Source organism: Porites lutea, chromosome 13 (genome assembly GCF_958299795.1).
Source record: "Porites lutea chromosome 13, jaPorLute2.1, whole genome shotgun sequence".
NCBI lineage: Eukaryota > Metazoa > Cnidaria > Anthozoa > Scleractinia > Poritidae > Porites > Porites lutea.
The window spans coordinates 8,041,470-8,054,741 of record NC_133213.1 but is presented as its reverse complement, the minus strand read 5'-3'; the positions used below and the strand labels follow the sequence as shown (position 1 = coordinate 8,054,741).

At 38.0% G+C, this 13,272-nt stretch overlaps 1 protein-coding gene across 1 annotated transcript in view; it reads left to right on the top strand.

Annotated features, from left to right (window-relative positions):
• The window catches only part of LOC140922315 (uncharacterized), a 61,320-nt gene that overhangs the window by 32,119 nt on the left and 15,929 nt on the right, over positions 1-13,272 (top strand). The window contains exons 15-22 of the mRNA XM_073372309.1: positions 2,255-2,384; positions 3,924-4,074; positions 4,855-5,086; positions 6,463-6,493; positions 11,239-11,315; positions 11,618-11,634; positions 11,759-11,774; positions 12,236-12,336. Coding sequence (XP_073228410.1) covers positions 2,255-2,384; positions 3,924-4,074; positions 4,855-5,086; positions 6,463-6,493; positions 11,239-11,315; positions 11,618-11,634; positions 11,759-11,774; positions 12,236-12,336 — 755 coding nt within the window. The remainder of the gene's footprint in view (positions 1-2,254; positions 2,385-3,923; positions 4,075-4,854; positions 5,087-6,462; positions 6,494-11,238; positions 11,316-11,617; positions 11,635-11,758; positions 11,775-12,235; positions 12,337-13,272) is intronic.

Genomic DNA, 13,272 nt, shown 5'->3' with positions numbered 1-13,272 from the left:
AAGCTAGATACTAGATAAGCGATAACACTCCCCGGTCCTCTCCCCCGAAAGACCTAAAGGCGCCTCTGAGCCAAGAAGGAATATCTGGAAGAAATTGTTGGATTGTGGGGGAGACATTTTACTAGAAGAACAGAGGAGCTCCTGACAATTAATCTAACCAGGTTTGAGGCCTCAAATGTAATAAATGACCCTAAATGTAATAAAGACCCTAAGTGTAATAACGTTTGGCCCTAAATGTAATAAAGGTCTTAAATGTAATAACTTTTTGGCCCTAAATGCAGTAAAGGTCTCAAGTGTAATTCTTTCAGCTCTTTGTTATGGGTCATAAGAAGATTTCATAGTGTTTACTTTTAGCCTTATTACAGGTTAACTGAGCGCCAGAATGTGTCTAGGGAATATCAAACACTAAATACCCCAGGCAGATCCCCTAGATAGCCATTTGAGTAACAAATTATTATTATTGATATTATCATTATCGTTGTTATTTTTATTGTCATTAATAACTGAAAAGAATGTTTAATGGACATGAACTGTAAATGGCCCTTTGGCCGAATAGTTATTTTATTGTAAAAAGGTCTTAATAGTTAGTTCTATGTAGACTACAATAGGGCGAAGAAAGTGAATCGCCAGCTAGCTACAACATTAATTTCTCGTCAGACCGTCGCATGTTTCAGTCAGTGACTTTATCAAGTTTGGGGCTGTTATACTACATACTACCCTGGGTGCCAGAGACTTTTCTAGCGCGGTTTCCGGTTTCGGACAAGTCTTTATAGTGAACCGCGCGAAAAGCCTCTGGAGCAGAGCGCTATTGCTTTGATGGCGCCGATCCAATCGTTAGCACGGTTAAATCAGTTGGTCCAGATTTTGGACAAGACGGCTGATTGGCTACTAACGACCACCTGAGGGACTTTGAATCTAACAGATGCTACAATTGGTTGACAAGAATAGACCAGTACCTGAAAGAATATTTCCAACTTTGCTGTTGACATGACTTAAGTGTACTCGCGAGAAGTGTTGTGGTTGTGTTGTGTGTTGGCTTTGGAAAGTTTTGAAAGAGCATGATAAGCAATGCACTAGAGAGACAATTTAAAAGCTATGAGCAAACAATTGGAGTATTTAATTTTATTCAACACAATTAAGCTTTTATCCGTGAAAGTGATGGTTTCCTGCAATGTTTTATCACGCTGGGCCCATCTCGTTAGCGTTTTTAGCAGGATATTAAAACAATTTTTCACGGATAATGATTTTCAGATCCCAATCTCGAAGAATGGATTGCAGCTTAAACTGCTATGGAGAACTGCGATGTGACCCAGTCATGATTGCTCTTAAAGCAATGAATTTTAAACTCGAAATTGTTTTGCTAAGGATAATGTGGGTCTTTGGACACTTCTTCACGTGCCGGATCACGTGATCACAGTTGGAGACTTTCAATCTGATTGGCGTAAATGTAATCCGATAAAAAAGCGCAAAGGTCAACGGGGACGGAAAAAGCACCGCTCCGTGCCAGAGGTTTTTCTCGCGTCTTCGCCGCTCGTGGTTTCGGCCTTCGGCTAACACCGAAAATTCCCTCCGCACGCGAGAAAAACCTCTGGTACCCAGGGTAACTACATACCTTTATACAGTTAAGACTTCCATTACATTTAGGGCTAAAACCTATTACACATATTATACTACTACATGAGAAATTTCTGCAATTTGATTGGCTTAGAGCAGTGGTATTTCAGCTTAATTTGAGATACCTACATGTGAAAATTACACAACCTTTGCGGTTAGTAGTATAAAGAAATAATAGCATGATTTGTACGTGATATTTGGCATAAATACCACCCGTGACATTTCAAAATTGTCTCAAATTTCACTCGCCTAGTGGCTCGTAAAATTGTGTATAACAATTTTAAAATACCACTCTTGGTATTTATGCCAAGTATCACTACAAATCATGCTATTACCTATACTAATTAGACCCTTTATTACATTTAGGGCCAAAAGTTATTACATTTAGGACCTTGATTACATTTAGGGCCAAAAGTGATTACACTTAGGACCTTTATCACATTTAGGGTCATTTATTACATTTGAGGCCTAAGGGTTATTCCAGAGGCTTTAAATCATGTTCTTGGCATCGGCCAGAAATTTCTCTGACGGATCAAAATGTCTCCCCCGAGAAAATTCCATTCCAGTTATTTGCGCTAAGGCAAGACATATGAAGCTGTTTGGATTGTAAAGCTGCTACTCATCTTTATTGTTTTTTCAGCCATACCGGAAGACTTGGGCCAAAGTTTAAAAAGCAGCTTGGGAGAACTAAAATCATTCGTTTTGGAGTGATACCAGTCCCTGCGGGTTTATTCTTGGAAATAACAGCTCACGGAACAGTTGAAGTGTCCGTAAGTTTATTCAAAGACACGGACTGTAATTGATGCATCTTAACTAAGATACCCAGGCCATTTCCTTCTTTTTCTTTTTTCTTCTTTTTACAGGATTCTTAGGGCATCCCAAGTTAATTCATTTTTCTTTTAGGGAAGTCTACACCATTCTGTATCAGCCAATGGAAGAATTGTACTAGGAGGTGTATGTCGCTGGAGTACAAAGAGCTGCCATATAAGTCAACGAACGGTTAGGATTATGTTATAATGCTTAATGAAAAAGTCAGGATCACCAATCTATTCCGAAAAAGAAATAGTTAAAACCAACAAAAAGATACCAAATAAATCTGCACTTAGAAACGCCACTGAAAGACTAACTAAACGTCAAAATTTGACGATAGGCTGATTATCCTAAGTTGTAGCTAAGGTTTCTAACCAAGTGAAGTCGAATTACCTGCTCCCGCAGCCCTCCGATCTTTGATTAGTTGAAAATAAATGTAGTCATCGAAATTTCTTCATAGATAATCAATTTCGTTAAAAAAAAAGAAGAAAAGAAAAAGAAAAACGACAAAAAAGCCTGGTTTTATAAAGCTATCCTTTCATCAGTGGCGAGGTACTCCTGTCTTTACAAAGAAGAATTGCAAAGCTCGTTGATGATCAGCGGCGAAGTAGTTCTGTCTGTATAAGGAGGGACTCCAAATTTCGTTTGGAATTATCACTTCACTATTTGTTCTGACTCAACCTAAGTGCAAAACTGAATGAGAGTTTTCCACTTAATTGAATTAAAAAAAGCTGATAAAGTTCAAGACTTACTTAAACGTGTCACTCAGCACGCCTTTTTAGCTTTATATTTTTTATATTATTTTACATATATATATATATTATTTTCGTCTCGTTGTTCTCTGTACAATCCCTCTGTGACAGAGTTTTCTTAGCTTTTCTCTTCTATTTCGGGATTTCTAATAGCGTTTTACTGGAAAAAAAACTCTTTTACCTATCTATACCAATTTTATTGCAAAAAGAAAAAAACAAAAAAAACTATACTATAATGATAATATTAATGTGTATATTTTTTTAATGACCGCAGAGAGAATGATATAAACACTGTCAGGTTGAAAACTCATGCTCTGTTTGGACGATTTGTTTTTGTTTTTATTTCTGTTATTTTTTTCGTTTTGTTTTTTTCTCTGACGCATGAAATTAAAAACATCGTTCGCGATTCGGATAGGAAGAAAGATTGTTTTCACAAGAAAATTTTCTCTCGCCGATTTGATAGGCTGTAACGCGTTAGAGTACGAAAATTTAGAACATAAATATTTTTAAGTGAATATTTCTCCCTGCGTAATTCATAAATAATAATTACTCATCGTTGACTTAAAAGGCAAAACTATGTTTTAAGAAATAGTAGCAAACACTGAACATTAATTCAAAAAAATTATCGTTAAGTTCTAGCAACACTTTTCTGCCACACTACTATCTTGTGATCGTAGCCCCCATGTGATAGCCTTGTTATAGGTAGTTGTGATCTTTCATGGGTATGTGGAATGTTGATCCTCACAGATCAGACTTAATTCGGGCTGGAATAAGCCGAATCCTAAGCTCAAGATTGGAGCACAGTTAGGTATCACAGTAACGCCTACAATTTCTATCGAAATGCCAGTAGCACCAAGCTGGGAAACCAAATCTTCCACAAATGTGTTCAAGAGGTTAGGTAAGAGCGTTTGACTTGTTTCTACTTATCTAGGGTCTTTTGCTAATGACGCAACTGAGGAGGGCATCGTATTTGTACTTTATAGTTTGGTGGGAAGGGGGGAATTCATTTATGAGTGAACAAGGCTTGAAGAACTCAGAAAAAGGACATAGAGTTCTCCTAAGGAGAGGTCCATTCTCTCTCACCCTCCTATATATCCTAGCGTTGAACAGTCACTCAAGGCGGTTCAAAAGGCAAGCTCTTTCTTTCCTATACAAACAAAAGCTACATGTAAATCACAGGAAAATGCGATGATCCTTATTTATTTCCAAATTCCAGAGCAGTTTGTTTCTTTCAGCCTCGCAAGTTTGCTTTGTTTACTTTAATACTCTCGTAAATTCAAGTGACTTACGTATATCAAAGTATGCAATCCAACTATTTGCAAGTCCAAAGAATTCTAACATAATATGGTTTAAACCTTTTTACCATAACTTTTGCATGCCGGGGGTACATTCCGGTTGTCGAGTATCCTCTTCCCACTATTTGTTGGTAGACCTGATATTGTGCCAGCATTGATCGGCATCGGGTCTCCATGATGAGTTCCCCGCCCCACCCCCCACCCCCCACCCCCCCCCCCCCTCGCCTACATCCCTTGAAACCTTTAAAAAAAGCGAACATTTAAGCCAATCAAAAACAGGAAAATAAATATAATTAATGAAAAACGATACTATTAATCCGCATCATCTATGACCAGGATTAGAGCCTGCGCCTTGTTAACACAGTTAATTCTGTTGTTGCTAGTGGGAAAAATTGTGGATTTTGTGGACCTCTCTGTCCGGATATTTGCAAGCGTACCACTTGAAGGAGGAATATCAATAACTCATCCATCCAGTCAATGCCACGGAAGAACTCCTGCTCGAATTCAAGGCCTTTTTGGTATTCCTGGCGTTGATTTTGGTGTTTCAGTTTCATTTGTTGGAAGAGAATTAGTGTTAACAAAACGCCTGAGATTTTCTTTAGTGAGACGCCCAAGGTAGGCAAAGATCAAGTAGACGTACACAACATATATTAATCTCAAAATTTATAACAATGTACGTTATATATAAAATCATCATCATCAAGAGTGATAAAAAGTAAGCTTTGAAAGTTCCCTAATCATTGAAACACTTCCTAGATCAAATAAAACGTTCTTCAATTGACTTTTTACTCGTGGGTGGGAGGCGGGTTGGTGTAGGGATTCAACACCTCACATTATATTTTTATTGCGTAATATAATTATTACGTAAGTGGTTGTTTTAATGGTCATTTTGAGCTTGAGGGCGAGAATTTTTAGGGGACGCAATTGGTTTATTGATTAGTTATTTCAACGTAGGACAGGAAACTGGGTAAAACTTCTTTAGCCACCATCTGTGTAGTTATGTCAATTTTGAGTAACTTTAACAAAAATTCAAATATTTTATTAAAAAAAGTAACAAGTAGCTTCCATTAAAAATAGTAATAATAATAATAATAATAATAATAATCAATAATAATGAATCACCACGCATAAGGATTGGTACAAAAAAGTGTTGTGCACCAAAATAAATTTCAGGAAAAGTCGAAAACGTTTATTTAACAATTAATGAATGAGGCTGAGTATCTTATGAAATATTATGGAGATCGAGGAGGGCGTTATCTGTCGAGGCCGTAGGCCGAGGCGGATAAAATCCTCCGAGATCTCCATAATTCTTCATATGATACGAAAGCCGAATTCAATGATTGTTTTATTATTCATTCAAAATAATTCCTAGCTTAAAAGAATCGCTAAAAATGCTTACCTCCATCGATCCATCGATGTTAAGTTCATCTTCGATAGTGCACGTTCAGGTTTGTTCAGCTCCGCAAATATTCTCCAAATAGCAGATGTCGCCCTTCGAGTTGTCTTCTTGCTGTTCTTGCCATGTTTTTAGCCATTTTTTCGCCTAGTTCTTCCTCTTGAAACGAGTGAAATGTCCTCCATTTTTCAAGTTCACAACCAAACAACTCAAACTCTTCCCCAGGTCTTCTCGGTTAACGGTGCATTAACCTGTAGAAGTGTGCATTTTTGACGTCATTTTCTCGTTAAACACAAAATTCTTCCAAATTTTATCATCAGTAACTGGTTATGGTAAATTATGCGTGTGCTGAGGAAATATTTTGAATGAATAATAACGGCAATTAACTTGAGCGCGGTAAACTCTGTATCCCGTTTCCGTAAACTTTCTTTACTTTTTTTGTTCCTTCGTTTGTTTGTTGTAGTTCGGTCTATTTCCGTTATTTTCGATCCATCTCAAAGTTTCTTCCAGTTGTTTTTTTTTCCCTTGTTAATGTTTCCATGACAAACAGAAAATATGTTTTTAATTGGCTTTATTATTTACTTTGGAATTTCAGTACCTGCATCTGCCCAGTTGGAATGGAAAAGGTGAGTACAGAGTTAATAACAAACGCATTTTTTCAACAACACTGAAAAACATGAGGCAGCTAAAAAAAAGGAAAAAGACGCTTCATGCTCAAAGTTTTATCATTATTATGGTGTGATCCTCTCCAGTTCTTTTTCTGGGAATTCTCAGCCATGTCTCCGCGGCTTAGAGACATCACACTTTCCGCAAGATATGGGCAGTACCAAGGATGGCTGCCAACCTCCCATACCAGGCCTTTCCATTCCCTGAGATACTTCCAACGGCACCAATCAGGATGGGTATTATTCTCACTCTCGTGGTTCTGGGAATTTTTTAATTTCGAGAGCTAGGTGTTGATACTTTTCCATCTTAGTTCCTCCTCGGTAGTAAGGATATTTCAGTCCGCTGGCACAGCAATGTCGATAACTGTCCACTCCTGTGTGTCTTTGTGTATTACAGTAATAACTGGACGATTGCGCTTCAGCCGCTTTTATCCGTAAAAGTAGTGCATATCCCAAGTTTGTATACGGCTAAATCAAAAAAGGTTGCTTTGGTAACTGGTCATTCGGGCGAACGGAACAATACAATGATTTACTTGAGTGAACACCAAACAATAGCTTCCCAATTCCCAATACCCAAAGCAACTTTTATTGAATCAGTTATATACACACGCAGTGATCGTGGTGTTAAAAGCAGTATGATTAGTTCGCTATCTCGGGCTATTCAACAATATTGACCTCCTAGCGAGTGGATAATGTGTGAGCTCGGTGTTTTTCCAATTTTTCTAGAGACGATCTTTACAAAGTCGACGAAATCCTAGGGTAGGGTTGATGTTTTTTAAGCCAAGAAAAGACTTCCAAGGATTCAAAACAGCGTTTTCCCATTCACTTTTTATGTTTTTGTTTGCTCGATAAAATGTACGTTCACAACCACTGTTCATTCAAGTAGAAGAGGATGTTTTGTGAACTCAGCGTTTCCTAACAGGGAAACTTTTGCCCAAAAATCGAAGAACGACACAAGAAACCTTTTTCACTAACTTGGAAAGTTAACAGAAAGTAACAAAGCTTTACTTTTCGTTTCAAGTGAGGAAACAAATCAAACTTTTAACGGTTCCATTTACGCCCTTACGAAGCTGCAAACTTGAGAATTACCATGTTTGGAAGTTCTGTAAAAACATCACTTTTGCGCAGGTTTAATTTAATACCGCTACATGCATATCTTTCACGCATGATTTGCTCCGCAAATCAAATCGTACTTTTTAATGGTTTCCTTTCTGATTTTGTTGAGATCACTTCGTGTGCATATACTAAAACAATTATTCTTGTCAATCTCGGTGAATAGCGTCTTTAGGAATATTTACCTCTATTTCAAAGAATAATAAATTGTTAATTTTCCTCACTTCTCTGTTCTCCGCAACTTGTAAGAGATGGTGGTCATACCACTTATCGTTACACTCTAACCCATACTTTCTACATAGCTGTTATTATTATTATTATAATTATTATTATTATTATTATCATTATTATTATTATTATTATTATTATTATTATTATCGTCATCATCATCATAATAATAATAATCATCATCATCATCATCAACATCATGTTTGCTGTACTGGATAGGGAAATCCAATAGGCGGAGTACTGCCATTCCTCTAACCTTAGCAGATTAAAAATCTTTGTTATGGGTTGCCACGAAGCTAGTATTTCAACAACTCACGGTTTTTTGGCGAGCCCACTTTCTCCGTCCATCTGACTGTACCTGGTTTTTACATAGGCTGTTTAGTTGGTCTGGTGGTTATTCTTGTGTACGTTGATGGGTGGCACCCCTGTTGTGGCCATCTAGACTAGCCACTGAAGGGGTATTCGGAGTAAGCCTGGAGATTCTTTACACCCTCTGGCTGCTTATCACAATGGAAATACACTAAGCCTGCCAGCAAACTTTGTATTTGGGTCCTCACGCACGTGGTCTCTAGCGGGACTCACAGAGGAGTAGTTTATATTCCAAGTGAAGCAAGACATTAGAACATCTTAAGTAGAGAAAAAAGTTCTTTAAATTTTTACCATTATTTTTGACGTTTCTTGAAAGTTTGTCGTCATAAGTGACACCTATTTTTAGTAGCAACGTTAAAGATTTGAAAAACAGTGTTCAAAACGTTGCAGACATTTTTGCTACACAAAAAGACGTCAGTCATTGTCAACAACAGTCCTATTCAAGATTCCGTTCACCTGGAAGATCATGCTCATTCTACTCTGGCGATAAACCACAAACGTTGAAGGTTACTTACGTTGACGACCACACCAGGGAGTGGAAAAAGAAAGCAAACATTTCCATTCAGGTTTAACAAAAGTTGTTGTGAATGAAGTTACACAAAGCTTAAGTTAATTAGATTTGAGGATTTCTTTGCAACGCTTCAATCAAGGTTCATTTCTCAGGCAAACTGCTATTATCTATCAGGAGCTGTGCTCTTGGGCTTGGCTTAATCCTTTTAATAAAAACTGGACTATGGTTATTGGATTTTCTGCATTTTATCTGGATCATGGGAGCAGGCTCATGAGCTTAACATTGTTATTATTATCATTATATATATGTTTTTTTCTGGCGGACACGGGCACAATGGCGACTAACGAAAAAAGTCACTTCTGTCGTGAAGTACAGTAAAAGATAAATTAATTACACTGCCGGAAAATGCGGCAACAATGGGAAAAACATAGAAAACACCACAGTATAAAAGGAATGACATGAAATTACCTCGACAAAAAACCATGGAAGTCAAGCATGTTTGCATTTATTCATAATCCCCTCTCCAAAATACCTCTGTAGCCTGTTCAGCCGACAGCCCTTAGCTGCAAATACAGGCTAAAAGCTCACCCACCATAGCAATCTAGTTTTCTCTAGCTTCGGTTCTCATTCAGCAGAACCAGGGGTAGCGATTTCAAGCAAATGGCACGCTTTATACAACCTTTTAACACGGCGACCAGGGGCCAGTATGAATAGGCCTTTTGCAGCTTGCCATTCACGTGGTACAAAACCGCCATGCTGGGACGGAAAAGTCGCACTGGGGCAAGACCAAAAAAAGGCATACAAAATTTTAAATGGTAATTTCCTTTGTTTGTCCTGTCCCAGTGCGACTTTTGCGTCCCAGTATGGCTGTTTTGTACCACGAGAATGGCTAGCTGCAAAGGGTCTATTTCAAGCATTTTGATGAGTTTATACTTTTTAATTTATTCAGATCAGTACACAAAAACAAATTTGGCAGTTTTGATAAACGTGTGACAGTTACAATACAATACAATTCATTTTATTAATTCTCCTAATTGGGTTTTTCAGAGTAAATTTGCAGAACTCTTTAGGCTAACTAATGTATAAAATAACTAACAAATACCAGTATGAAAGTCGAACTTAAGTTACTGAATAGACCTATTCGGCTAACTCAATGTTGTACCCAATTCAAATCTCCTGGGGTCAAGATTCTTTGTGTACTGTATTTGCATTATAATGTCGCATTCACATTTAAATGATATGGAAATTCCTAAAACGAAACGTTTTATCCCCAAAGGGTTTGAATTGGGTACAACGTTTAGTTAGCCGAATAGGTCTATTGAATTTGAAGCTAGAACTACAGTTATGAAATTTAAAAAGCTAAATATAGAGTTAATTAAAAAATATCAACAAACCACGGGTAAATGTTCTATTCCCGCATTCTGATTCAGTTATCTCAAGCCTGGCACTCCTTTTGAAAACCTCAATAGTGGCAGAGTTTCTAATACCATTGGAAAGACTGTTCCAATATTTAGAAGCCATGAAGCGGAAAGCACGCTGTGCAGCGGAGTTTCCGCAGGGAGAGAGAATAAGTTGATTGCTCTGTCTAGCTATAGTGCAATACGAGTGAGCGTTTTACAAGCTTAGTACTTAAGTATGTGGACACAAGACCATTAAGACATTTAAAGATCATGGTAACGTCACGAAAGCGTAGTAGATCTTCGATGGTGAGCCAAGTTCATGTAAGACTATGTAATGGGATAGAACGTTTTTATGTTAGTAAGCATAAGGCGGGCAAAGTTTTGCATAAGTTGCAGTTATGGATGTTTCCTTTAGAAGTTCCAGATCATACGGTGGAGCAATAGAAAAGTTTGCTAAATACTAGGGAATTTAGGATAATATACAGTACATCTTTAGAGAACAAGTGTGGTACCCGATTTATTTGAACTGATGTACATTGACAAAAGATGGGAGGTTAGTGAAGCAATATGGCCATTGAAGGTCATTTTCGAGTCAAGTGTGACGTCGAGGTCCTTGGCGGCAGCTACAGGTACTAGATCTTGATCAAGGAAAGGAACAGGGATGTTACTGGGGACCTTGGAGAGAAGTTGCCTCACCCCAAACAGGACAAACTTGGTTTTGTCAGGACTAATCAAAAGGTGGTTGGCGCAACACCACTCTGCAACATGTTGGAGATCCTCAGCAACTTGGCGTAGACATGAATTAATGTCTTTTGACGCAAACGAGAAATTTATCTTAGTGTCATCAACGTAAGAGGGAACAGTTCCGATTCTCTTTGAAAAATAAAGTTTTAATAGTGCAGCCTGTTAATGTCTTCATTATAATATTAATTCCTCTCCGGCTTACAATAAATCAAATGCTGATAATCAACTTGGAAGTATCCTCTTCGTTGTTGGGTATTTATCATTCGATATCCAGCGCTCCCTCATAGACTAAGAGCGAAAGATTATCGTAACGTTGCTGTTGTCTTTGTTTTGTTTCGTAGAAATGTGTGGGACCCACAGATAGCGGACCGTCTCCTGGTAGACCACCTCTACCAGAATGGCCCGAGGATCCGACTCCGTCCCCAAGGCCAGATTCTGGGCCAGGAGGAGGACAGAATAGCGGCAAAAACAAGTACTCTTCTTTGACTTTTCTCCTAATTTGTGTCTAACCGTCTTTGATGACCCTCTTCTTTAGTTTATACTTATCGTGCGTTTTAAATGCAGTATTTTCCTTTAATATAGTGATAGGTAGAACTAATAGCGTAGCTCCACTCGCGCGCGAGCGGAGCCCCATACCTGAGAAATTTGTTAATCTATCCATCCGAGAAATTCTGGTAATCAGTGACCGTACGCCCGTTCACCCGTCCGTCTGCACCACAGGAAAACCAAAGTGAAAAGTCAAATTTTCTATCTAGTGTAAGAGCCTGTAACCTGATAATAGACATCCATATTATGGTGAATTGACAGGTGTAAAAACAGCGTATCTGCTGACCAGAGTCACACGAACGATCGCGGGCTCAGGTGCCAACTCATCGAGGTCACGTGTTTTTTTACGTCTTCCGCTGACCAGTTGTTACCTTTTAATTGATCGCTGGCTCAAGTTTATGTTTTTCAGTCATGGTTTTCCCGCAAAGTTAAGTATAGAGCGTTTTTACTCACGTGGCCAGCATTCATGCAAATTTATTGGAACAAAAGAAAGCGATTGAGACACCAACATGGCCGCCGTTTCATTTAGTTGTTTTGGGACACCAATATAGCCGCCGTGACGTCATGTGAAAACACTCTATAGATTTGTTGTCTTTTCAAAAGTCCTTTGCCTGCAGTAAATTTAAAATGCATAAGCAGGACCTTCGCTTTTAGCTCTGGCTAAATCTATATATTATTAATTGCTGTTGGCTATTAAGTAAGTAAAATTACGTAAATTAAAAAGTATAACAGTTACTGCAGAATAAGAATGTAACGAACAAAAACAAATTTTCATTGTGTTTAAATCTGCAGTAATGGTAAAAACCCTGGACCAGAATGCGGACGAGAACATGTCTGTGCTGGGAACAGAACAGGACCAAACTGTGCACAGCCTGACATGTGGCCTAATCAAAGTATGTAGAGGAAAATCCAAGTATTAGATCTCATAGTTTTATAACTTTTTTAAACTTCATGTTTGGCAACGCATAAGTTGATATGCAGCCTCATTAAGTGACATTTTTGCCCAATTTTGAAAAGAGCAAGTTAAAGAAAATGCTCTAGTTGATCATCATACGACAGACAAACCGAGATATCAATCAGAATTAATCCTTTAGCAACCGCCAGCTACAATCATGGACAAAAGTCTTGGGACACTTTTACATTTGTGGTGAATTTTTCAATTCAAACATGACCAACCCCTTCTCCACCACACAAACAACGTTGAACGTGTGTATCCAGAATTTCTTCCGAGTTTCAACATTGTGTAGGGTGAGGGAAGAGAGAGCTACAATAAAATTTGAAAAAGGATGCACTGTATGTTTTATTAGGGCAACCAGAAATTACAGAAAATTATTGAGGATTGAAGTTGGTAGCGAAAAACAAAAACAAGGCATTTTGGATTGAATCCTCCTTGTTGGGGTGGTTTTCATCCAGTTAGCATAAACATTGCTAAAAATGAGATTTGGAACTCAAGGGGCACATTTTCCTGCTAATTGGATGCAATTAAGCTGCAATTTTATTTTCCGCAAATACACATGCCAAGGACTATTGCGATCTTTCTCCCTTAAGTGAAATGAATTCAGAAAGGAAAATGTGCATCGTTCCACATGGAACGAAAATGACTAATAAGCGGTCGTTAAAGGGTTAAAAGCAAAAAGCAATCAAGAAACAAAACATTTCTAACGGAAATACTTAAAAAAAAAACAGCACATAGTAAGTTGTGACTTGTCCTCTGTCAACATGCAATGTTAGATTGATAAAGCAATTAGTTGCATGATTGATAAATATCCACATACACTGCCGCTTGCAATTGTGCTTTTATAGAGTTTTGATTCTGTGACGGGGTAAGA